This window comes from Mustela lutreola, chromosome 5 (genome assembly GCF_030435805.1).
Source record: "Mustela lutreola isolate mMusLut2 chromosome 5, mMusLut2.pri, whole genome shotgun sequence".
Lineage (NCBI taxonomy): Eukaryota > Metazoa > Chordata > Mammalia > Carnivora > Mustelidae > Mustela > Mustela lutreola.
The window spans coordinates 102345463-102372301 of record NC_081294.1 but is presented as its reverse complement, the minus strand read 5'-3'; the positions used below and the strand labels follow the sequence as shown (position 1 = coordinate 102372301).

At 38.3% G+C, this 26839-nt stretch overlaps 1 protein-coding gene and 1 pseudogene across 1 annotated transcript in view; both read left to right on the top strand.

Moving 5' to 3' along the window:
- The window catches only part of ANKRD31 (ankyrin repeat domain 31), a 151440-nt gene extending 126829 nt beyond the window's left edge, over nucleotides 1-24611 (top strand). Inside the window, 4 exon segments of the mRNA XM_059173363.1 lie at nucleotides 6571-6711; nucleotides 16469-16575; nucleotides 20306-20373; nucleotides 24284-24611. Of these exon segments, the coding sequence (XP_059029346.1) occupies nucleotides 6571-6711; nucleotides 16469-16575; nucleotides 20306-20373; nucleotides 24284-24429 (462 nt within the window). The 3' untranslated portion in view covers nucleotides 24430-24611.
- On the top strand, nucleotides 8589-8753 carry LOC131832759 (U4 spliceosomal RNA; annotated as a pseudogene).
- Nucleotides 24612-26839: the final 2228 nt, after the last annotated feature.

Sequence of the window (26839 nt, the reverse complement as noted above, 5' to 3'; positions counted from 1 at the left end):
TTGCTTCATTGGTGTCAGTGCTCTTTCATTTGGTGCATGTGTGTTTATAATATCTTCCTGATGCATCAGCCCTCTCCTCATTAAAAAATGTCTCTTATTATCTCTAGTAACTTTTTTTTTAAGATTTTATTTATTTATTTGACAGAGACCACAAGTGGGCAGAGAGGCAGGTAGGGTGAGGGGGAGAACAGGCTCCATGCTGAGCAAAGAGCCCAATGCAGGGCTCAATCCCAGGACCCTAATATTGTGACCTGAGCTGAAGGCAGAGTCTTAACCCACTGAGCCACCCAGGTGCCCCTCTAGTAACATTTTTTGTTCTAAAATCTATTTTGTGTGATACTAGTATAGCTGCTCTGGTTTGGTTTGGGGGTAGTTTTTTTGTTTTTTGTTTTTGAGGTTGCTGTTTCCATGATATATATTTCTCCATCCTTTCATGTTCAATTTACTTGTCTCTTTGAATTTAGTCTGTTTTGTGTATTCACAAATTGCTAAATTGGATCTTGTTTTGTTAACTTAGTCTGACAACCGTTGCCTTTTGGGTAAGTTTCATAATCCACTCTCATTCAATTAATGTTATTAATATTATTGGATTTATGTCTGCTGTTTTACTTTTTATTTTCAATATGTCTCGTGTCTTTTTTGTTCCTCTGTACTACTTTTTTACTTTCTTTTGCATTAAATGAATATTTTACATTGTAGCATTTTAATTTCTTTTTTTTTAAGATTTTATTTATTTATTTGACAGAGAGAGATCACAAGTAGGCAGAGATGCAGGCAGAGAGAGAGGAGGAAGTCGGCTCCTGGCTGAGCAGAGAGCCGGATGTGGGGCTCGATCCCAGGACCCTGGGATCATGACCTGAGCCAAAGGCAGAGGCTTTAACCCACTGAGCCACCCAGGCACCCCGCATTTTCATTTCTTTAGTGACTTTTTTTCACTGTATTTTTCAAGGTATTTCCATAGTGCGTACCCTAGGACATCTTCATTTATCAGAATCAACTTTAAATTTATACTAACCTAATTCTAGTGAGACAAAGAACTGTAATTCCTACATAGCTCTATCCCTCTTTACCCCTTATTGTAATATTATTATATATTTATTATATATATAAATGTTATAAATGTAACAATTCATTGTTATAATTATGACTTTATAAAATTTTGTGATTTGTAAAGAAAGAGAAAAAAGCAAGTGTATGTTTATAGATTTTGTTATATTAATCTTATTTACCCTTTCCAATTCTCTTCATTTGTTCCTGTGGATTTGAGTTACCATCTGTTACTCCCACTCATCTCCTTTTTGCTATTTACAGATATGTATATTTATACCTATTGTCTTATATAATTATTTTTTAAATCAGTGAAGAGAAGAAAGGAGAAGAAATATTTGTCCAGATTGTCTTTTATAATGTGTAATTACCTTTATTGATGCTATTTGTTTTCTCATGTGGATTCATTTTACCATTTGGGGTCATTTGCTTTCAGTGTGAAAAACTTCCTCTGGTATTTCTTAGCAGGTATGCTAGCAACAAATTCTCTGCATTTTTGTTTACCTGGAAATGTTTTTATTTAATTTTATTTTGGGGAAAGATAGCTTTGCTAGATATAGGATTCTTGATTGACACTTTTTTCTTTATACACTTTGAATATATTATTCCACTGCTCTGGCCTCCATTTTTTCCGATAAGAAGACAGCTAGTAATCTTCTTGGGGTTACCTTGTAAGTGAAGAGTCATTTTTCTCTTGTTCCTTTTAATATTTTCTCATTGTCTTTGACTTTCAGCATGTTTCTGTTTATAAATTTTTTCATGTTTATCCTAATTGGAAGCCACTGAGCCTCCTGAAAACGCAGATAAATGTTTTTCAGTAAATTTGGAAAGTTTTCAGACATCATTTTTTCAAGTATGTTTTCTGTTCCTTTTTCTCTCTCTTGTCCTTCTAGTACTCCCATTATGCACATGTTAGTGTTTTTAATGGTGTCCCACATTTCTTTGAGGCTTTTTCATTTTTCTTCATCCTTTTTTCTTTGTTTTATTCAGCCTTCATACTCTCTATTGATCTCTTCAGGTTTATTAATTCTTTCTTCTGCATCATGAATCTGTTGAACCCCTCTAGTAAATTTTTCATTTTAGTTATTGTCATTTTCAAGTCCATAACTTCTGTTTGGTTCTTTTTTATAACTTCCGTCTCTTTATTTGATATTCTCTATTTGATATGTTGTTGTCATCATACCTTACTGTACTTTTTAGATTATGGTTTCTTTCATCTGTTAACATTTTTATAATGACTGATTAGAAGTCTTTGTTAAATCCAACATTTAGTGATTCTCACAGATGTTTTCTGTTGCTTTATTTGTTTTGGTGTATGTATCATACTTTACTGTTTTTCCATATGTGTCAATTTTTGGTTGGACTGAACATTATAGATAGTTTGAAAGATGTAGCAACTCTGTGTACTGGCTCCCACCTTCTCTTAGGCTTAAGAGAATTGTTATTTGCTTCCTTATTTAGCTACTGGCTAGAATGTTTTAGTGGAGGTTATTTTTCCTTACTGTAGGGCTAAACTTTTAATACTATACCACATGGACTGAGACCTTGGCAGGGTCTCTCTTTGACTCTCTCTTTCCCTGTGCATACCTAGCTGTTAAGCTCCAGTTATTGCTGATTAATTATTATATTGTTTTCAGTGATGACCTAGAGCATAAATTGCTGTATAGACTAATCTAGTCAATTGTATCCCTTTGAAGGGATAGCTTATGAAGTCAGTGTTTGAGTTTTATTCTGACTCTAGGAATGCTCTTCCTTACTATTTATTTTCCCAGTTCTCTTCTAAAAACTAGCCAGCCTGCAATTCAGCCTGTATCCCCAGTGACTCTACCAATTTACTTTCAACTGCTTTTTACCACTACCTATACTGCCTTTAAAGTGCCCTTGAGCTTGAACTTCTCCATGTTCTGTTGTAAATGAAGTCATTTCCTTTGGAGGAGATTAGGAACCATCTGTTTTAGGCTTGCTTCTTTTCCCAGACAAAAATCTCCGTGCCATAGGTCTGGATCTGGGGTGGGAACATAACTTTTCTCAGAATGACACCCTGGCTTTAGGAACTGAGGATTTAGCCAAGGTGGGCACATTGGCCTCATGCCTTTACAGCTTGTCTCTCCTGACATTAAGCCACTACCTTATAAGCCAGGCAGGGGTGATCAGGGTCCTACTAATCTCAGTGCCACCATGCCAAAGGTGGAGCCTCTGCCCCACCAGTACAGGCTAAGCAGAAGGGATTCCCCACCTCTTGGTTGCATTCACTCACAACTTAGCCTTAGCAAGAGATAGCTAAGGGCAAGATGAGAATGCTGATATCCTTGCCCCAACAAGAAGGTAGCCCTGTGGTTGGAGGCTATTGGGAGAGGGAGCCCTGTGTTCTTGGCTGCACAGTTTGGAGTGGAATCTGCATCTCACTGAGCTGGGAAGGGAGAGGAAGAAGGCAATCTTGGCTCACATACACAGACTCACCTTTCCCCCCTCCCCCATGTAATTGTCATAGATTTTACTGAATAGAGGGCTCTTTATTTGCTGCATGCATTTATGACCATTTCCAGATTTAAACAATTTTTAAAAATACTTTTCACCTGGGACTGGATCCTCACATTGTTATTCCAGAAGTTGATTCTAGAGTATTTACATTCCAGGGTGCCTGGGTGGCTTATTCAGTTAAGCATCTGACTTTAGTTCAGATCATGATCTCAGGGTCCTGGGATCACGTCCCGTATCAGGCTCCCTGCTCAGCAAGGAGGCCCTGCTTCTCTTTCTGCCCCTCCCCCCACTCATGTGCTCTCGTGCTCTCTCTCTCTCTCTCTCTCAAATAAATTTCTTTTTTTTTTTTTTAAGATTTTATTTATTTATTTGACAGAGATCACAAGTAGGCAGAGAGGCAGACAGAGAGAGAGCCAGGAGGAAGCAGGCTCCCCACCAAGCAGAGAGCCTGACTCGGGGCTCAATCCCAGGACCCCTGGATCATGACCCGAGCCGCTTCGGCTCGGGTCATGATCTCAGGGTCCTGGGATCGAGCCCCGCATTGGGCTCTCTGCTCAGCAGGGAGCCTGCTTCCCTCTCTCTCTCTCTGCCTGCCTCTCCGTCTACTTGTGATTTCTGTCTGTCAAATAAATAAATAAAATCTTTAAAAAAATAAAATAAAATAAATTTCTTTTTAAAAAGAATATTACATTCAGTGAGACTTTTGATATAGTTACATTTAAATCTGTCACATGGCATCTGTTTTCTTTTTCTCTCATCTCTTCTTTGTTCCCTTTTTCATTTTTTATGCTTTAGCTCTTTTGTTGGTTTATTAGCTACAATTCTTTTTACTTCTGTTTTGGCTTTAGAGTTTATAGTACGTATTTTTAACTTCTCCCAGTCTACCTGTAAGTATACCACATCATGTAAGAACCTCAAACTAGAATGCTTCCATTTCTCTACTCCTGACCTTTGTGTTATCATATATTTTACCTTTATCTAATGTTATAAATTCCACACTTGATTATTGTTTTTGTTTAAGCAGTCAATTATCTTTTAAGTAGATTTAAATAGTAAGAAAATATTTTTCTCATGTAGTTACTATTTCTGCTTTTTTTCCTTTATGTAGATCCTGATTGCCAATTGCTGTCATTTTTCTTCTGCTTGGAGGACTGTCTTTAACATTTCATGTATTGAAGGTCTTCTGTTGATAATGACTCTTTTGACTTTTGGATGTCTGAAAAAAAGTTTATTTCACCTTCACTTTTGAAAGATATTCTTGCTAGATAATAGACTTCTATGCTGTTGGGTTTTTTTAAAGATTTTATTTATTTATTTGACAGAGAGAGATCACAAGTAGGCAGAGGCAGGCAGAGAAGGGGAAGCAGCCTCCCTGCTGAGCAGAGAGCCCGATCCAGGGCTCAATGCCAGGACTCTGAGATCATGACCTGAGCTGAAGGCAGAGGCTTAACCCACTGAACCACCCAGATGCCCCAGTAGACTTCTATGTTGAAAGAGTTTTTTCCTTTGAGTAATTTAAAGATGTTGCTCTACTGTTTACTTGCTTGCATTGTTTAAATACACTGTTGTTCTTAACCTTGTTCCTCTGTAAGTACTCCTTCTGGCTCCTCTGTAAGTGTTCCTTCTGGCTGCTTTTAAGATTTTATCTGGTTTTAAGCAATTTTGATCATGAGGAGCATTAGCTGATTTTTTTTTCATGTTTCTTATGCTTAGGGGTTATTAAATTTCTTGAATCTCTGGGTTCCACATTTGAATCTCAGATGTGGAAAAATTTAAGCCATTATTTCTTCAAATGTTTTTTCTTCCCTTCTTTCCTTTTTGAACCTCTTATTTCACACATATTGGATTGCTTGAAATCATTTCACAATTCACTGATGATCTGTTCATTTTTTAAAATTATCTTTTCTCTGTTTCATTTTTATGCAGTACTTACTGCTTTGTCTTTGAATTTACTAATCTTTTTGATTAAAATGCCCAATCTCTAACTAATCCGATCCAGTGTATTCTTCATCTCATATATTGTAATTTTCATCTCTAGAATTTTGATTTTGGTCTTTCTAAAAATATTTTCCATGTCTCCACATAACTTTTGAACATGTGTAATATGATTGTAATAACTACTTTATGTCTTTATCTGCTAATGCTAACATTCTTACTAGTTCTCTGTCATTTTCAGTTCATTGCTCTATCTCTTCTGTCTGGGTTGTATTTTCCTACTTCTTTCCAGGCCTATTAACTTTTTATTGAATCCCACACATTGTGAAATCTATCTGGTTGGATGCTGGATATTTTTGTATTCTTATAAATATTTTGTAGATCTGTTCTAAGATACAGTTAAGTTCCTTGGAAATAATTTGATCCTTGTGGGTCTTGCTTTTAAGATTTGGTAAGAAGGATTGGAGCATGTGTTCAATCTAGGGCTAATTATTTCCCACTCCCGAGGTAAGGCTATTCTGTACCCAACCAAAGCCCCACCAGTTTTGAAGTTTTCTAGTCTTGCTCTTGGGAACAGGTACTATTTCTAACCTTCGAATATGGCAGGTGTCATTACTTCTACTCTTCTCCGGTGGTTCTTTTCCCAGCCCTGGGTAATTTGCCCTCAAATATGGCCAGCCACTACTCAGGTGAATACTTGAAGAGGACCCCCTGAAGATCTTCAAAGTTCTCTTTGTATTTATTTCTTCTGCAGTATTCTGTCCTGGAAACTCTAGGCACTTTACCTCCATGGATTCTGCTCTTTCTCCTCAACTCAGGGAGTCCATAGGCTTTGCTTGGATTCCCTCTCCCTGCACCATGACCTGGAAACTCTCAAGACAGTGAGCTGGGACACTTGGAAGGCTCACCTCATTAATTTCTCACTTCTTAGGCATCACTGTGCTTTGTTGGCTGATGTTTGGCTGTAAACCATTGCTCCATATATGTTGTATGTTTTTTGTTGGTTAGGGTAAATCTGGTTCCTATTACTTCATCATGACCAAAAGCAGAAGTTCACATATTTCAGGTATTTTTCCTTCTTAATTTTTGTTTTATTTTGAATTTCAGGAGACTACCCACAAAGCCAGTGTTTTAATGAGTGGTAAAATTAAGGTAGAAAACGGTCAGATTTATCAAAATCCAGTCACCTGGCTCAAGCATCTTCTAGGAGGCGACAGTTACGTGACTTGGAATTATGCTTGGAGTAAGGTGGGTAATTCTTAAGTTTATCTGTAACTTCATGTTCAAATGGAAAGGTACCTATTTTTTTATGATAAAACTACTTTTTAAGAAATCTGAAGTTCTCCAAGCTAGCTTTTGTCCTCATGTTCCTTCTACAATATGCTATGTGCTTTCTCCCACAACTCTTGTTTGCCACAAATCCCCAGGGACAGAGTTGGACAGCTGACGCCCTCTCCTTCTTTGGTCCTCGTCTAGTCTCAGAAATTCAAATGCCCTCAATCTTCCCCTGTTATCCTCCCAAGTGATTTCAGGTCTTTGTGACTCCACATAGAAAATTTGAAACCTCTGATGTGTTGACCATTTAGTTATATGTTAGTATTCTGATGCAATGAAGGATAACTTCCCCTAAAGACAAAGGAATGGGCAAGCAGCCGAAAACCCACAAAAGTTATGGTGTACTTTTGTTTGAACACAATTTTATCCATCAGTTGCCACCCCCCCAAAAGAAATATTTTTCATTCCAACTTCCTGGACTTAGTAGTCTTCCCCACAATTCTGTCTTCTGAGTTATAAACCCAGTTTAACCACCAATTTCAAGACTATTAATGACTGACACCCTTGAAGTCCAATGAACAGCCATCTCCAGATGTCCATGGCCACACTTAAGGGAACAGTCTTGCAATGATTCACTGAGGAAAGTGTGACTCCTCAGACATCCACCATTACTGTTAAACAGAACTACAAATCCCTTCAGCCTCCACTGTCCATTACAGTAAGAGGCAGTGCCTGAGTAATAAAAGGCAGTTTCTTCTCTCTTTTTTTGTCTCACTTAGCTCTGCTCACCATTCCTCTTAGCTCCTCCTCTCCTTCCTTCTCTGTAATCTGTTTTCTGGTATCCTAGACCTTTGTTGCAGGTGCTTCCAAAACTGTTTTAGTTCCTTCACTTAGATCATTACATCTTAGATTGCCTCTACTTTATAGTCGTTGGGGTTTTTTTTTTTTTTTCTTAAAGGTTTTTTTCCTTGTTCATTTTCCACCCCCGGAGTCACCAGATCATCTGCTTTTCACCTGCTCAGTACTTTCCACAATTCATAAATCATATGTACATGCGAGGAATTAACATTTTACCATTGGAAATCCCTTTTTATTAAAAAGTTTCTTAAACTTGTGATAGATTATATCATTTTGCTATAATAGTCTACAGCATGAATATGGTACTGGTTTCTGTAGTTAAGTTTTTTTGAGCTTATCATGCCTCTGCTTAGTGTGCCCAGTGATGAATCACTTCTCCCACTCTTTTTCTTTATTGGAACTACTGCATTTTCTGCTTTTGAGTAGCTGACTGTGACATCATTTGGCCCTCACTCTGTACTTAAGCCTCATTTATATATCACGTTGCCTCTGGTCTTTTCTCATCAGCCATATCAGTTAGTCATATGGTTTAACACCTATGTGATAGGGAAGCCAAAGGCAAATGCAGGCACTACAATTAGGAGGATTCTTGGGTGTAAGATATTCATACAGATTATCTAAGTAGACTTAGATTTTTTTTTATTATTAGTATCCTAAACAGTTTAAAAAATTACCATAGGGGGCACCTGGGTGGCTCAGTTGGTTGGGCAACTGCCTCAGTCCAGGTCATGATCCTGGAGTCCCAGGATAGATTCCTGCATCAGGCTCCCTGCTCAGCGGGGAGTCTGCTTCTCCCTCTGACCCTCCCCACTTTCACGCTCTGTCTCTCATGCTCTCTCTCTCATTCTCACTCTCTCAAATAACTAAAAATCTTTAAAAGTAAGAATTACTATAGGGACTCATGTACCTCTAACAAATCCCCTAGACTGAGAAACACTACCCTGGTGAGAGTTTTCACAATATTTAAAACCCTCTTTTAAAACTTACCACAGAGCTTTGCGCAGTGGCAGTATCGTAGCCAATGAGGTTTATCCGAGGCGCGATTATTGCTAATTGAAAACTTACCACAGAAACCTCTACCTCTTCTTGTCTTGAGGGAACTCTTGAATTCATAGTCAATTCTCAATGACAGGAGTTTTTTGCTACATTAGTAAATGTAAATGTTTCTACTGATTGATTCTGAGACTGCTGGTGTGGCTATGAGTCCAGGAATATTTGGTCATTAGGTAAGTAATGTCAGAAAACTAAGTCTTATCCTGCCTCAGACAGAATGACAGAGCCATTAGACACAGATGACTCATACTTCCTACCCAAGCAGCTGGACTGCTATACAGGGAATCCTGATGCTTACTCCCCACTGGGCATCACGGATTCCTCTCACTCGTGCAGCCTCATGGCTGTTAGGTATCATCCTGATATGGCGGAGTGATCTCTGGATGGAAAACAGGAGGCAAGCTAGTTTCTGGTTCTACTGTTGATAAGTTACTTGATCTGGGAATGGTTTTCAATTCTGCCTACACATCAGAATCACTTGGTGGACCACAGCCCCATACCTTCTGACTTAATTTTTTTTTTTAAGATTTTTTCTATTTATTTGACAGAAAGAGATCACAAGTAGGCAGAGAGGCAGGCAGAGAGAGGGGGGAAAGCAGGCTCCCTGCTGAGCAGAGAGCCTGATGCGGGGCTCAATCCCAGGACCCTGAAATCATGGCCTGAACGAGGCAGAGGCTTAACCCAGGTGCCCTGACTTAATAGTCTTAATTGAAGACCAGGTGGTAATATTTTAAAAAGCTTTGCAGGTAATTGTAATAGGCAGCCTGGAGTAAGAATCCCCGATCTAGATCAAGTCATTTAACCTTTCTGATCCTCATTTTTCTTACATATAAAATAAGTAGTAGTGCTAATTGTCTCTAAAGACCCTTCCAGTGTGGAGATTCTAGGACTTGCATAGCCATGTGTGATTTATAAAGCCTTTTACATATATTTTTTCACAACCTCATGAAGTAAGAAAGTCGACTATTTATCTATGGATGTAAAACCAGAGTTATAGGAGATTAGGTGGTTTGATTAGCCTCAAGGCCAGTTAAGTGCCAGAACCAGGACTAGAACCTGGTCTTAAGGTTCCTTAATTATTATCATTTTTTAAAAAATATCCACCCTGCAGTTCAAACCCATATTGTTATTATTTTTAAAAAAATATCCACCCTGCAGTTCAAACCCATGTTGTTCAAGTGTCAACTCTACATAATGTATGATATTTATGTGAAATTCACCTGTAGTGATAAAAATCACATGGATTATGTAGGTCCAGGAGGTGGGGGAAACTAGCTGGGAAAAGATACTAGGGAATTTGGGGCTAGGGATGGAAATATTCTATATGTCATGTGGGTAGTGGTTACCACAATGTGTTTTTTTCTTAATTCATCAAATTCTACATTTGAAAGAATGCATTTTATATATACATTATATCTCAATAAGTTAAAATTTATGTTTAGAGTTTAAAAAATAAAATAAAAATTATTATTATTTTTAATAATAAATTATTTTTAATAAAAACATTATTTTCTACATTTACAACAATGACACAAGGGAAGCCACATTCCTTTCATTGGAAACAGGTTGCCCTGAACTCATAAGAGCACATACAGTATTACCTAGCTGTCTTTATGAATTTATGCCAAGTCTCATTCTTCTGCAGCAAAAATTGTCTACTTCCACAGGGAAAAAAAACGCCTTTTTGTGATACAGTTGTGGTATGAAAATAAGAATGGCAATGACAGTTTATTTTTGTGAATGCTTAGGACTGGATTTGCAAACGACAAACAGACTGCCTTTTTGGGCAGTGACCGAACAAGCATTAACAGCTCTCTTGTGCAAACATACTTCCCATTCAAATGACTCACTCTCTGAATTTCCACCCTTATAAATTCACTACTTTGGATTTAGTATTAACTTTTCTGTATGGTTACCCGTCACCCAACACACTTTGTAAAACAATTCCTCCTACCCCCATGATTAGGAATATCAAAATACCGAAGGTTGAGGTAGGAGTAAAGAAAGTGATGGAAATTACTGGGATACCTGGGTGGCTCAGTTAATTATATGTCCAACTCTTGATTTGGGCTCAGATACTGATCTCAGGATGCCAGGATCAAGCCCCCAATCAGGCTCCCTGCTTAGTGGGGAGTCTGCATGTCTCCCTCTCCCTCTGCCCTTCCTCCAACTTGTGCGCTTTCCCGCTAAAATCAATCTTTTTTAAAACAGTGATGAAAATTGTTGATCTCAACTGCCAGCCATCCTCATTGGTCAATTAATCATCCCCAGGGTCTTAACTTACACTTCCTATGAGCCTAGCTTCTATTCAGGAGACGTGGATATATAGGATCACACCACACCACAAAAAAGGAGATAGGTGGCCTTTTTGGTTTTTGTTTTTGTTTTAGTTTAAATTCACTTAATTAACATATAATGTATTATTAGTTTCAGGGGTAGAGGTCAGGGATTCATCAGTCTTATATAATACCCAGTGCTCATTACATCACATGCCCTCCTTAATGCCCATCACCCTGTTACCCCATCCCCTCCAGTAACCCTGTTTCCTATGACTAAGAGTCTCTTATGGTTTGTCTCCCTCTCTGATATTGTCTTTTTCATTTTTTTCCTCTCTTCCCCTATATTCATCAGTTTTGTTTTTTAAATTCTGTATATTAGTGACATCATATGATATTTGTCTTTTTCTGATTGACTTATTTCACTCAGCAGAATATCTTCTAGTTCCATCCATATTGTTGCAAATGGCAAGATTTCATTTTTGATGGCTGCATAATATTCCATTGTAGATCTGTTTACCACATCTTCTTTATCCATTCATCTGTCGGTGGACATCTGGGCTCTTTCCATAGTTTGGCTGTTGTGGACATTGCTGCTATAAACATTGGGGTGCAGGTGTCCCTTTGGATTTGTATCTTTGGGGTGAATCCCTAGTAGTGCAGTTGCTGGGTAATAGAGTAGTTCCATTTTTAACTTTTTGAGGAATCTCTATACTGTTTCCAAAGTGGCTGCTTTTCATTCCCACCAATAGCGTAAGAGGAATCCTGTTTCTCTGCATCCTCACCAACATCTGTCATTTCTTGACTTGTTAATTTTAGCCATTCTCATGAGTGCAAGGTGGTATCTCGTTGTGGTTTTGATTTGTATTTCCCTGATGCCAAGTGATGTTGAGCATTTTTTCATTTGTCTGTTGGGCATTTGTAAGTCTTCTTTGGAGAAATGTCTGTTCATGTCTTCCCATTTCTTGATTGGATTATTAGTTCTTTGGGTGTTGAGTTTGATAAGTGCTTTATACTAGCCCTTTATCTGATAAGACATTTGCAGATATCTTCTCCCATTCTGTCGTTGTCTTTTGGTTTTGTTGACTGTTTCCCTTGCTGTGAAAAAGCTTTTTATTTTGATGAAGTCCCAGTAGTTCATTTTTTCCCTTGTTTCCCCGTGCCTTTCACCATGTTTCTAGGAAGAAGTTGCTGCGGCTGAGGTCAAAGAGGTTGCTGCCTGTGTTCTCCTCTAGGATTTTGATAGATTTCTGTCTCACAGTTAGGTTTTTCATCCATTTTGAGTCTATTTTTGTGTGTGGTGTAAGAAAACGGTCACGTTTCATTCTTCTGCATGTGACTGTCCTATTTTCCCAACACTACTTAATGAAGAGACTGTCTTTTTTCCACTGGATATTCTTTCCTGCTTTATCACAGATTAGTTGATCATAGAGTTGATGGTCCATTTCTGGATTCTCTATTCTGTTCCATGTATCTGTGTGTCTGTTTTTGTGCCAGTAGCATACAGCCTGAAGATTACAGCTTTGTAATACAGCTTGAAGTCTGCAATGACTCCACCGCCTTTGGTTTTCTTTTTGGACATTCCTCTAGCTATTCAGGGTCTTTTCTGGTTCCATACAAATTTTAGGACTGTTTGTTCCCACTCTGTGAAAAATGTTGATGGTATTTTCATAAGGATTGCATTTGTCTAGGTAGCATAGACGTTTTTACAATATTTGTTTTTCCATGAGCATGGAACATTTTCCATTTCTTTGTGTCTTTCTCAATTTCTTTCATGAGTGTTTTATGGCTTTGAGAGTATAGATGTATTTCCTCTTTGGTTAGGTTTATTCCTAGGTATCTTATAGCTTTTGGGGCAATTGTAAGTGGGATCAATTCCTTAATTTCTTTTTCTCTCTCATTGTTAGTATATGGAAATGCAACTGATTTGCTGAATTCCTGCATGAGTTCTAGCAATTTGGGGGTGGAGTCTTTTGGGTTTTCCACATAAAATATCATGTCATCTGTGAAGAGTGAGTTTGATTTCTTTGCTGATCAGGATGCCTTTTATTTCTTTTTTGTTGTCTGATTGCTGAGGCTAGGACTTCTAGTACTATGTTGAACAGCAGTGGTGATACTGGACATCCCTGCCATGTTCCTGACCTTAGGAGAAAAGTTCTGTTTTTCCCTGCTGAGAATGATAGTCACTGTGGGCTTCTATGATATCTATCTCTATACCTACACCGTGAAAAGTTTTAATTAAAAAAGGATGCCATACTTTGTCAAATGCTTTTTCTGCATCTGTTGAGAGGATCATGTGGTTCTTGTTCTTTCTTTCATTAATGTAGTATATCAAATTGAGATGTGGGTCCTTTTAAAATACAAATATCCAAGAGGGGTAAATCCTGATAACATACGAAAGGCGTACTGCCCTTCTTTTGCCTGGAGCTGCATGGAGTACCCATGGAAAGTAGAGAAGGGGGGACTTTAGGATGGGGATTGGGAGGAGGTAGGTGGTATGAAGATGAACTTTGCTTCCATCATCATTTTCCCAGGATCAGCTCTTTCGTGGCAGTTACTACATTTTGATACTACCTTCTCATATATTTGAGAATTATTTTACTTTTTAGCCAAAATGTATTTTTGTATTACAGTGAACCTAAAAGAAAACTGACAGTTTTCTTTTTTTTTTTTCTTTTTTTTTTTTCTTTTTTTTTTTTTTCTGACAGTTTTCTTTTGCTTGTTTGCCTTCCTCCATCCCTCCCCCTCACCTCCCGAGATAAAAAACAATTATCCTTTCCTCTTTCTTCTTCTTGGGGTAGTGCAAATTTATTAAGAACTTGCTTCATGGGGCGCCTGGGTGGCTCAGTGGGTTAAGCTTCTGCCTGGGATCAAGCCCTGCACCGGGCCCTCTGCTCAGCAGGGAGCCTGCTTCCCCCACCACCACTGCCTGCCTCTCTGCCTACTTGTGATTTCTCTCTCTGTCAAATAAATAAAATCTTAAAAAAAAAAAAAAAAAGAACTTGCTTCATAAAACTTGAAATGGAATTAAAACAGTCATTTGGTCATCCATGAACAGATTCCCATTAGTACCAACAAATAGTTTTCCTGAAGACATAGATAAAATGGACTGATATTTTCAAATTTTCAAATGGAGCTCTAGCAGGGAAAAAGTTCTTGGACACCTCTTTAATTCTTAAAGGCGGGCTGTATTTTACATTTTTTCTTGATGCATGTTAGAATGTAAGATATAGAGAAACATTTGTTACTGCAATTAATGACAATTGAGATTAAACTTTATTTCTTCAGAGACCTTACCAAATAAAGTTAATTAATAATTTCACTTGGCCAATTAACTCCATTTCCAGGATAGTGGCTAACTGAATCATCCTTCCACCCTAACTCAGACAAACACTCACACACACACACACACACACACACACACACACACACGCATTCATGCCATTTCTTCCCTAAGTATGCTATTAGGGAGTCAGCATAAACTGATTTCTGAGGATAATAGACCTTCTGCCTAAGAGCTTCTGGGAGAGAATTAGTGGCCTTAGGATAAAGCCCTTCCTGCAGTTCCACTTTTTAGAAAAGGAAGAATACAACAACCTATAGATATCCTTACAGAATATACCTTGCCCTAATTCCAGCTTTATTACTGTTTTCATCTGGGGGAAGGTGGCATCCCATCACCCAACCCAAAATGGATTTTGAGTGGTGAAGTTGTCAAGATTGCTGGCAGTATCCAGTCTAAGACCCTAAGAACCTCGCCTACAGCTCTTCCTACATGCCTCTGAGAGAAGGCATATGAGCTAGATTTTCATTCAAGATTTAGTTGAGAAGTCAAAGTTTCAGTTATATGCAAATGTGATGACTGTTTAGCCAACTAGAGCACAGACACTATTATGAAATGGACAGTTTCCAGGAGTGACCTAGTGCCTGTTCATTTTAAGATGTATATATTATTATCCTTGTTGAATAAATCACTCCCACCTTGTGGGAACTAGGTACTTAACTCGGTAGATTTTTCTTAAAGCTGTGTACTTTTGATGTCTCAATTACCCCAGTGGTGTATTTAAGATCTGTACGGACTCATGACCTCTAAGGCTACTAAGGTATAGTTTTACTACTTTATATTATCTAGTATTAACGGATAAAAATATACTTTAAATCTGAAACATTGGTGAGAACATACTGAACCTGCACATTGATGGGTATAGAAGGTGTTTTGGTTATTGTCTGGGCACAAAATGAACAAAACCCATTGTTTCTAATTGTTAGTTGTTTGGAGAGCTAACCAATGGCATTCAGAGGCCTCATCTATCCTTCCATGGCAAATGGTGATGGGTTAGCACACTGGGTAGACTGAGAGGTTCCATTTCCATTACAAAGTTCCTTTAGTTATGGGATTGAGCCCAGAGGGGGCCTAAACCTTCCAGATCCCTTTTTCTTCTGTCTGCCCTCATTCTGGTAAATAACGGGCAATTATTGAGCACTCAGAATGTGCTAGACAGTATGCCAAATGCTTTTCATATATTATTTATTCTTATCCTCACAACAGCCTAATAAGCTGGAGGTACTTGTTTTACAAATGTACAAATTGAGGTTAAACAATTTAAGATTCTTGCTTAAGAGCTGGAATTTCAGAGGGTTTTCCCCCTGCAATTGTCAGGCACTATGTGAAGTGCCAAGAGTATAAAAATAATTATGACACAGACCTTGTCTTCAAGGAGCTTATGTTAATGGAAACAGACATATTAACATAATTTCACTTTAGTAGGATAAGTGCCTTGACAAATATGAGCATAAAAGTGATGGGGGCCTAGAGGAAGGGACTGATTGTTGGAGTTAGGAAGTTCTAAGAAAGCATCCAGGAGGAAGGGAAGTTTGAGTGGACACCGGACAGTTTAACTACAGTGAACCTAGGCTTCTGGGTCTATTATCAGACTGCCGTAGAACTAGGAGTAGGGAACCCAAAGACAGCAACCAGAGGGCAAGTGTTTGCATCAGCCTCAACCAGCATGTTTGTGTGTGGGTATTCCTAAGATCTGATATTTGGGTGATAAACAATAGCTAATAAGTTCACAAACAAACCAGAAAAAGCCAAAAAATTTGAATGCACAGGCCTGAAATATTAATCAGTTAAGTGTCTGAGTTCTTGAAAAGTACTATTTTATGGCTTGGTTTTATTAGTACAACATTAATTTTTTAATGTTATAAAGTAGTGATGCTGGATTAATGGTTGTTTAACAAGTGAATGGATGAGAAAATTAATGATAAACAACAGGGGTCAAAAAATATTTTCACTAAAGGGCCAAATAATAAAATCTCAGGCTTCATGGGCTTATGGTCTGTTGTGAATATTCAGTCGTGTTATAGCACAAAAGCATCCGTTGATATTAAGTAAATGAATGGGTATCTTTGGTTCTAATAAAATTTAAAAAAAAGAAAAGGTGGCAGAGCAGATTTGACTGAAGGTAAAACTTGTAACAGATAGATGTATTTGCTTCTTTCGAAATGTAGAGTTTTAAAATTCTGTGCTTAATTATGTGCAGGTGACATATCTGGGGAAGGAGCTTTTAAAGTATGTTTCTGAGGAAGTGCCCATACCTGCAGAGCCAGTCGTGGTGCCTCAACAACATCAACCTTGTCTTTCAGGTACGTGCAGACCTACAGCCATTTCTTAGTCATGAGAAAGGCACCCAAAGCTATGGAGACAGCACTGCTTTTTTTGTGTAACATGAAAATAACTGTCTTAATGTGAACAATTCAATAGTATTTTGTTGTTGTTGTTGTTACTTAAATTCTAGTTAGTTGACATAGAGTTCAGTATGGTTCAGGAACAGAGTTCAGTGGTTCATCACTTGTGTACAACAGCCAGTGCTCATCATAACTTGTAACTTGTGCCCTCCTTAATGCCCATCACCCATCTAGCTAGCGCATCCGCCACCCACTTCCCTCCAGCAACCATCAGTTTGTTCTCTATAGTTAAGAGTCTCTCATGATTTGTCTCTCTCTCTTTCTCCTCCTCCTGAATGTACATTGTTTTGTTTCTAAAATTCCACATATGAGTGAAATCTTTTCTCACTGACTTGTTTTGCTTAACATAATATTTAGTACATTCACAATGTTGTGCAACCACCACCTTTGAGTAGTTCTAAAACAACTTCCATTACCCAAATAGAAACTCCACATGCATTCAACAATCCTCCTTTCTATATGCCTCCCAGTCGACTTTCTGTCTTTATGAATTTGCTTGTTCTGAATGTATCATATAAGTGGAATCATATAACTTCCTGTATCTGGCATCTTTCACTTAGCATAATGCTTTCAAGAGTCCTGCCGGGATGGATGTTCAGTTTCTACTTTTTGGCTGTTGGAGGTGCTGCCATGAGCACACGTATACATGTATTTGTACCTATTTTTAGTTCTTTGGGATAGATATGTAGGAGTGGAGTTGCTATATCATATAGTATTATATGTTGAACTTTTTGAGGAACATCCAAATTGTTTTCCACAGCAACTGAATCATTTTACATCGTATCAACAATATACAAGGGTTCCAATTTCCCCATATTCTCACCAACACTTGGCATTTTCTGTTTGTTTACAACACTGCATTTTTAACCACAGTTGATTGTAGAATTTTTTAAATGACACCTTCCTTCACAGTTCCTTTCTCTGAACCTATGCTATACTTACTTTGGGTAGATTTTTTAAAGTATCATACAGAAAGAAAAAATGGCATTTTTTTCCCTCCTGCAGGCATGATTTGGTGAGTTTTCTAAAAGCAAGTACTAAAATAAATCTTTGCTCATTAGTGTAAACTAATGTGCTTTATCTGATGGAATAGACTTTAACCTGAGAAAACTGAAGAGAATGTAGTCTTCACCAATTAGCAGCGGATTTTGAAAAGATCTGGAGAGAGGCAGCGCACATTTCTGTAAAACAGACATAACTAAGGTTGTGTTACCCTTCTCTGCTGCAGCACCCTCTCTTTTTCCACTAGTGTCCCTGCCTCAGACCAGCTGGGGACAGTATAGTCAGAAAGGAGATACAATACAGGAGATGATAGTTCTGTGGTAACCAGAGTCAAGAAACAAACAAGGATTACTATCACTAAGCCCCTAACCAGGGGCTCCCCAGGGCCATTCCTTCCTAACAAACCTTAGTAATTCACTATTTCCCTCTCTAACTTTATACCTGATCCACTGTAACCTCTTAGGGTCCTGCTTTGTTCTCAAAAACTGGTTCCAGAATAGGATACATTTTCCCCAGTAGTCTGAAGATAGCCTCAAAAGTGCTTTTCATCACTTTGAGAAAACCAGTCAGGTAAAACAGAAATTATGAAGAAGTTAAAGGGTTTAAATTGGACAGAGTTCTTGTAGTAAATTCTGGTCTTTGGTTCCTAACTCTCACTGCAGCTCTACCTAATCAAAACTTGGCGTGGGGCCCAGGAACCTGAACTTTTTTAAATGATTCTTATGCAGCATGACTATAGACTTTGAATGACTAGTAACTAGTATCTGATTTCTTACAAGATAATAATTTGAAAACTCTTATATTCAGCCCTTCAGCTCGATCCCACACCACACCCACTCTCATGCTTGCATGCATTGCCTGCCTCCCTCCCTCAACCTCTAGCTCTCTCTGTCTCTCTATCACACACACACACACACACACACACAAGAAAGCCAAGCAAAACTTTCATCCTCCTAGTTTCTAACCCCAAGAATCAGAACAGAAATACAGGATCTTCCTTGTATCACAAAGGTTATCTCCTCAGATTTTCTGGTTCTGAGCAGGCATTTTCAACCCTAGCCATGCTTCTCCTTCCTCAAGAGGGCTCACAGTGGGGTGCCTGGGTGGCTCAGTGGGTTAAGCCTCTGCCTTCAGCTCGGGTCATGATCCCAGGGTCCTGGGATCGAGCCCCGCGTCGGGCTCTCTGCTCAGCAGGGAGCCTGCTTTCCTCTCTCTGTCTCTCTGCCTGCCTCTCTGCCTACTTGTGATCTCTCTCTCTGTCAAATAAATAAATAAAATCTTTAAAAAAAAAAAAAAAAGAGGGCTCACAGTGCCCCTGCTAAGTGAGCATAAATTAAAAAATGGGTTCTGAATAGCTGCTTCTGTTTCCTGCAGTATAAACAAGTCTCTTGTTACTAATTTCTTTCAGAAATACTGTATTTTCTTTCCTTTAGCTATATCAGAAAATGTTAATGAACTCTATGGAGGGCCCATAGGCCAGCCAGTTTCTTGTTGCCTTAATCTGGGCCTAAGAATCTGCGGGTCTCTATTGGCATTACTTTTCTCTTTTTCTTTTTCTTTTTCTTTTTTTTAAAGATTTTATTTATTTATTTATTTATTAGACAGATGGAGATCACAAGTAGGCAGAGAGAGAGGAGGAAGCAGGCTCCCTGCTGAGCAGAGAGCCCGATGCGGGGCTCGATCCCAGGACTCTGGGATCATGACCCGAGCCGAAGGCAGAAGCCTTAACCCACTGAGCCACCCAGGCGCCCCTATTTTTCTTTTTTTTTTCTTAAGATTTTATTTGTTTATTTTATTAGAGAGGGAGCATGAGCAGGGAGAGGGAGAGAATCTCAGGCAGAATTCCCACTGAGCACAGAGATCCATCCCAGGACCATGTGATCATGACCTGAATCGAAACCAAGAGCTGGATGCTTAACCTACTGAGTCACTCCAGGGGCCCTCTACCTGCTGGCATTCTGTAGGCTGCTGTTGGGAGTTTTACTTGAACCTATTTGATTTAAGATTCTTTTGTATGTGGTTTTATAGTACCTGACAGAAATCCAAAGACCTGGCAAGTTAGAAAAATGTAAACTCTTTAACAAGCAAACTATCCAAGAGACAATCTTTTCCCTCGTTTGCATATCAAAACATGGTCATGGAAATCATGGAACTGACACTCTAGAGTGCACAGAGTTTAAAGGATAAACAAGGCCTTATGGATTTCATCAGCCCACTTCAGATCATGAACATAATCGGTTCTTTTACACTTTTTTAAGATTTTATTTATCTACGTGACAGAGAGAGAGAGACAGTACAAGCCAGGGGAGTAGCAAGGAGAAGGCAGAGGGAGAGGGAGAAGCAGGCTTCCCGCTGAGCAAGGACCCTGATACTGGGCTCAATCCCAGGACCCTGACTGAGATCATGACTGGAGCCAAAGGCAGATGCTTAACTGACTGAGCCACGTAGGCACCCCTCTCTTACACTTTTTAATGATCAGTCCAAAATAGTGTTGTTTGGGAATACAGGAATTCGGAAGAGCTATTTACATTTTCCAAAGCTAGAGTAATGATGCTTCCCAGCTAAGCCACCGCAGTCCTCAATCCAGCCAAATTATTAGTAGCACTCCCCTTCATTTTCAGATCTGCCAGATCTTGTTTAGATGACCCAGTACAGGAACCAAGCAAATAGATATTGGAAAAAATGAAATTTGGACATGGTAAAATGAGAGAGAGCAACTCTTCAATTTCATTTACTTTTTAAAAAAGTTTTAAAATTCCACTTAGTTAACATACAGTGTAATACTAGTTTCAGGTATCAAATTCAGTGATTGATCATTTCTGTACATCACTCTGTGTATATCATGACAAATGCACTCCTTCATCCCCATCACCTATTTAACCCACCCTCTACCCCCTCTTCTCTGGTAAACATCAGTTTGTTCTCTTTAAGAACTATATAGATCTTACATACTGTTGTCTAAATAGGCAAGTTTTATGCATATCACTTTATGTTATAAATAATTGCTGGTTACCTAATGTTCACCGCCTGACAGAGAAGGTCTTTGAGTTTAGAGTGACTTTTCTAAACTCTTGCTCCCTATTATATTCCCCCAAAGACTGGCAAAGTAGCTTCCCAGTGGAAGTTTATTAAATGATGTTTATTCATCGCATAAATAATGATTGGATGGAAGCATGAATACGATCCTAAGGAGTGCTAATTTAAAACTGGATTTACATGTGATTGACTGTCCTCATAAGTAGACATGCCTAGATCTCACAGGCTATAATGAATGGAGTTTGTTGTGAAGAATTCAACAAATAGTAAATGGAATTTTGGTTAGTTAGTATTATCTCCTTTATTTGAACTTTCTGCTTCTGACTGTGAGATATAAGAGTGATGGCCCTTCACATTTTCTGAACCATTTATTTTTAAAACAGTTATATCCCTCTATCTCCCCACACTTCCTCCTCCCCCTCTTTATGAGAAATCATTAATCTGTTTAGCTTTTGTAACCATTTCCTAAACTTTGATCAAATGGTATCAACACTTCATGGGACAAATAGCAAACTCAATATCCAGTTGATTTCTACATACCATTTTGGAATTCTAGTATCAAGAAAATCCCGAGTCATGAAGATAAGTGATAAAAGTTTTTAATCTTGCCATTTTCAAGACTTTCCTCAATGAATCAGAGATGATGGAAGAACTTTATTCCTAGTCCTGCACAGAAACTAGTTAAACTGGTAACCCAGATTAGTGTGTTGGTGGACTCTAGAGTGTTACAATATGGTATATGAATACATTTGAAGGCATATATTATTTCTAACTAAAGATTTTAAAAATACAAACACCAGCCTTTAAAAAATGAAATTCTGTTGATGAAATCCTGAAGTACCTCTCCCTAAAGTCCTTAGAAGCTGTAAAATAGAGGGAATCTATGGTGCATTTTTCCTTGAAATTTCACAAGTTCCTCTCAAGCCTCAATTCTCACTGCCTACCTGGCTGTAGTTTCTCTTCTGTGTTTTTGAGGGAATCTTCATTGATATTTCAGAATAAACTGGAGGGGAAAAAATGAACATTCCCAAACTTCTACATAATTTGTGATCATTGTGGACAGACATATCAACCTTTTCCACAGTTCTTTAAAAAGAATCTGTTAAGGTAGATGACATTTCATTATTTACCTGAAAAGTCAGCTTTATATATATCTATTATCACCTGTCACCATAGTATTAGGACAGTCAAAGCACATTATGCCAAATGTATTCATCTAAGAAAAAAAATTATCTCCTGAAATCTTTATTTTCCCAAGCCATCATTTGCTGCATATTAATTTACTGCATAATTAATTAATGTCAGTTTCTTTTGAGGGGACCTACTAACATTATTTCTTCATTTGAAGATAGAACATGCTTTTTCAGAAAAAATAGACTCTTTTTTGTTTCTAATAAAAGCTGTCCTTGCCCTACCAATAATATGTTAGAGGAAGAAAACTCTTCTAACATATTAGAGGAAGAGTTTTCTTCATTTCGGTGAAGTTTTCTTCATTTCGGTGCTGTTACTGTGCGTCATTGCTGGTAGAAGTATGTGTAATCAAGCACACACACTCACAGGTGCTTCTGTTTTATGTGGTTAAGAATTTCTTCAAACTTAAACACGTAAGGAAGATGTGTGCCTGATAACAGAGCAGAAGGTGTTTACTTCAGCTCCTGTTTACAATTCGTGTTGTTTTTCATTCCTTTTTTAAAAAATTTTTAAAAATACTGTTTTTACTTATTTAACAGAGAGAGATCACAAGTAGGCAGAGAGACAGGCAGAGAGAGAGGGAAGCAGGCTCCCTGCTGAGCAGAGAGCCTGATACGGAGCTTGATCCCAGGACCCCGAGACCATGACCTGAGCCGAAGGCAGAGACTTAACCCACTGAGCCACCCAGGCTCCCTGTTTTTCATTACTTTAATCATAATTATTTTTCATCATCGTATCATGATTAACTTTGACCTAATTCATAAAATGGACGATACATCTACTGATAGAAGAGAAAAGAGAAGAAAACTAATTTTCTGTTGAGCACCTGCCATATGCCAGGCCCCCTGCCAGACCACTGCATATACATTAAGCCATCGAGGAGCTTCCAACTAGTAAAACTCCAGAGTTCATGTCTGTGCAACAAAGGCAGAAAAAACATGAACACTTTACATATAAAAAAATTTTTTTAAGATTTTTTAAATTCATGAGTGGCAAAGGGAGAAGCAGGCTCCTCACTGAGCCTGATATGGGGCTCGATCCCAGTACCCTGAAATCATGACCGGAGCCAAAGGCAGACACTTAACTGACTGAGCCACCCAGGTGTCCAGTCTCATTCCATTTTCTATGTCCAAGATAAAACTAAATCAGCATCAGCTTATCTTGAGAAAAAGGCTGTTTGTAGTCTAAAACACCACGGCAGGAAAAGGATGACTGAGGCTTCTGAAGGTAGTTGTACAAATTCCTCTGTGCCTCAATTTCCAATAAACCAAGAATAAAACCGTTGTGAAGATTAGATGGGAAGCTGCTGTGAAATGACTGGCTACTGGTTAACATATAGCAAACATTCAATAAATATAAGCTATTATTATTATTTTTCACTGAAAATGGTATTAGTCTGGAAGATGGATAATCACTTTTCTAGGCCATACAAACTTGTGTGATCTCAAGCAAGTTACAAGACTTCTCAAGCCCAGTACAACTAGGAAAATAGCCATATAAGTGAGTGTGGTTCTGCTTGCTGCTCCTCGTCCCCAACAAGCACTGCACAGCTAAAGAACCATTCTGCTCATGAAAGAAGTAGAGAGAAAGCCATCCTTCTCAAATAATATAACCAAATGTTAGATATTCTGCATAAGTCTCCTTGAAGTGAACTGTGAGATTCATCACTAGGCAAAAGAATAGGCTCATGCAACTATTCATGTTATCTAGTTGCCTAAATTAGCACTTCAAAATGACAGGCTAACTAGTTAGGTTAAAAATAATTTTAGCTTTCACTTTTCTTTTTCCTCTAGTTTTTAAAAAAATTTCCCTTAATAGATCAAAAGCAAAAATAATCAGGTTCAGTATTTTAACTGATACTTCACTTCTGAAATATCACTAACCTATGAATTCTTTTCATTCAACCCATTTTACCTCTCTGACTCTGTTTCATCATCTGTAAAACAGGTCCAAGACCAAGATGATATATAAATTCACTTCTAACATCAAAGTTCTGCTTGTTCTCTCTCTGACAAATAAAAAAATTAAGTCTAGGGCGCCTGGGTGGCTCAGTGGGTTAAGTCTCTGCCTTCGGCTCAGGTCATGATTTCAGGGTCCTGGGATCAAGGCCCACTTGGGGTTCTTTGCTCAGTGGGGAGCCTGCTTCCCTCTCTCTCTCTCTCTGCCTGCCTCTCTGCCTACTTGTGATCTCTTGCTCTGTCAAATAAATAAAATAAAAAATTAAGTCTATTAAAAAAAGAAAAGAAAAATGGAGTAAATTATGACTGGTCCAAAATCTCTGTGTGCTCATAGATTTGACAAGGGTCTAGGATTTGTAATAAGTAAATTTAAATATTATTTTATAAAGACAGTTTTTAATTTATTGGCACTTCTTTAAACAGGAACTTCCAGAGAGTCAATGCAAAGCATTCCACATTATCTACAAATAAATGAAGTACTATTAATCAGCGATCAAGAACTTCTCCCATGCCATATAATGGATCAGCATTGGAAGTTCTATGTGGAATGTGAAGAGCTAACATTCTAAAGCTTTGTTTTCGTAGTAACTTATTAGACATTTGTTCATTAACCCACATTCATATTTTATGGGCTGGACAGCCTATTTTAACACACCCTTCATGAGTTGCTACTTAAAATGTGTGTTTACCATTGTAAAAAAAGATATAACTTGAACTATTATAGTACAATTAATACCTTTTTGCTATTGAAATAAAGGCCTTTTTGAATTAAACCATATTGATTCTCTGGCTTTGATTTTACAAACATAAATGTAAATCTAATCTTTCAATCAACACCTCTATCTTTGTATAAATAACAGTTGTTCCTTAAGGGAAGTAAGGATAAAAAAAGAGTGATAATTGGTCTGTAAAAGGCCCAAATAAAGTGAATCTATTTCACATGAAAATTTGATGTCCAAATAACCAAAATGTAAAATCATCAAAAAGGTTTATTTTAAATTCCATAAAATTTAAATTTAGCATAAATAAAATTTAGCATAAATAAAACTAACTGATAAGTCATAGAACAAAAATGAATCAAATGTTGATTTGGGGGCTGATTATTTTAAATAGGATACTTCACCTTTGACTTTTGGTACATTATCATCATGAAGATTCTCTTTTTTTTTTTTTTTAAGAAAGATATTTTTTGTAAAAGAAACTTGGTAAGTTTTCTTAAGGGCCTGTTTTCCTCCTTTGGTTGCCATCTTATTCTTCATGTGTCACCATCTCAGGCACCCAGAGAAGCTGTTTAACTTCATGGCTTGAGTCCATCCTTTTTTTCTCATTTGGGTAAAGAAGTTAAGCTGCGATAAAAGTAACTCTCACAAGTGCTAGACTTTGGGATAAGATATTGTTGTAAATTTTTATTTTTTTCAGTGTTCCAAGATACTTTATATAGCACACCCAGTGCTCCATGCAATATGTGCCCTCCTTAATATTCACCACTAGGCTCACCCATCCCCTCTCTCCCCGCCCCCTCCCCACTAAAACCCTCAGTTTGTTTTTCAAAGTCCCCAGTCTCTCATGGTTGATCTTCCTCTCCGATTTCCCCAATTCACTTTTCCTTTCTTTCTCCTAATGTCCTCCATGTTATTCCTTATGTTCCACAAGTAAGTGAAACCATATGATAATTGACTTTGCTGCACTTACTTCACTCAGCATAATCTCCTGGCACAAAAACAGACACAAAGACCAGTGGAACAGAGTAGAGAGCCCAGATATGGACCCTCAACTCTATGGTCAGCTAATCTTCGACAAAGCAGGAAAAAATATCCAATGGAAAAAAGACAGTCTCTTCAATAAATGGCGCTGGGAAAATTGGACAACTACATACAGGAAGAATGAAACTCAGCCATTCGCTTACACCATGCACAAAGATAAGCTCTCAATGGGTGAAAGACCTCAACATGATACAGGAATCCATTAAAATCCTAGAGGAGAACATAGGTAGTAACCTCTTCGACACTGACCGCAGCAACTTCTTTCAAGACACATCTCCAAAGGCAAAGGAAACAAAAGCAAAAATGAACTTTTGGGACTTCAAGATAAAAAGCTTCTGCACAGGGGCGCCTGGGTGGCTCAGTGGGTTGGAGCCTCTACCTTCGGCTCGGGTCGTGGTCCCAGGGTTTTGGGATCGGGCCCCACGTCAGGCTCTCTGCTCGGCGGGGAGCATGCTTCCTCCTCTCTCTCTCTGCCTATCTCCTCTGCCTACTTGTAATCTGTCTGTCAAATAAATAAATAAATAAATCTTTAAAAATAAAAAAAAAAAAGCTTCTGCACAGCAAAGGAAGCAGTCAACAAAACAAAGTGGCAACCTACAGAATGGGAGAAGATATTTGCAAGTGACGCTATAGACAAAGGGCTGATATCCAAGATCTATAAAGAACTCCTCAAACTCAACACACAAAAAACAGGTAATCAAGTCAAAAAATGGGCAGAAGACATGAACAGACACTTCTCCAAAGAAGACATACAAATGGCTAGTAGACACATGAAAAAATGTTCATCCTCATTAGCCATCAGGAAAATTCAAATCAAAACCACATTGAGATACCACCTTACACCAGTTAGAATGGCAAAGATTAACAAGACAGTAAACAACAAATGTTGGACAGGATGTGGAGAAAGGGGAACCCTCTTACACTGTTGGTGGGAATTCAAGTTGGTGCAGCCACTTTGGAAAACTGTAGAGATTTCTCACAGAATTAAAAATAGAGATACCCCGGGACGCCTGGATGGCTCAGTTGGTTAAGCAGCTGCCTTCGGCTCAGGTCATGATCCCAGCATCCTGGGATCGAGTCCCACATCGGGCTCCTTGCTCCGCAGGGAGCCTGCTTCTCCCTCTGACTCTGCCTTCCACTTTGTCTGCCTGTGCTCGCTCTCGCTCGCTCTCTCTCTGACAAATAAATAAATAAAATCTTTAAAAAAAAAAAAATA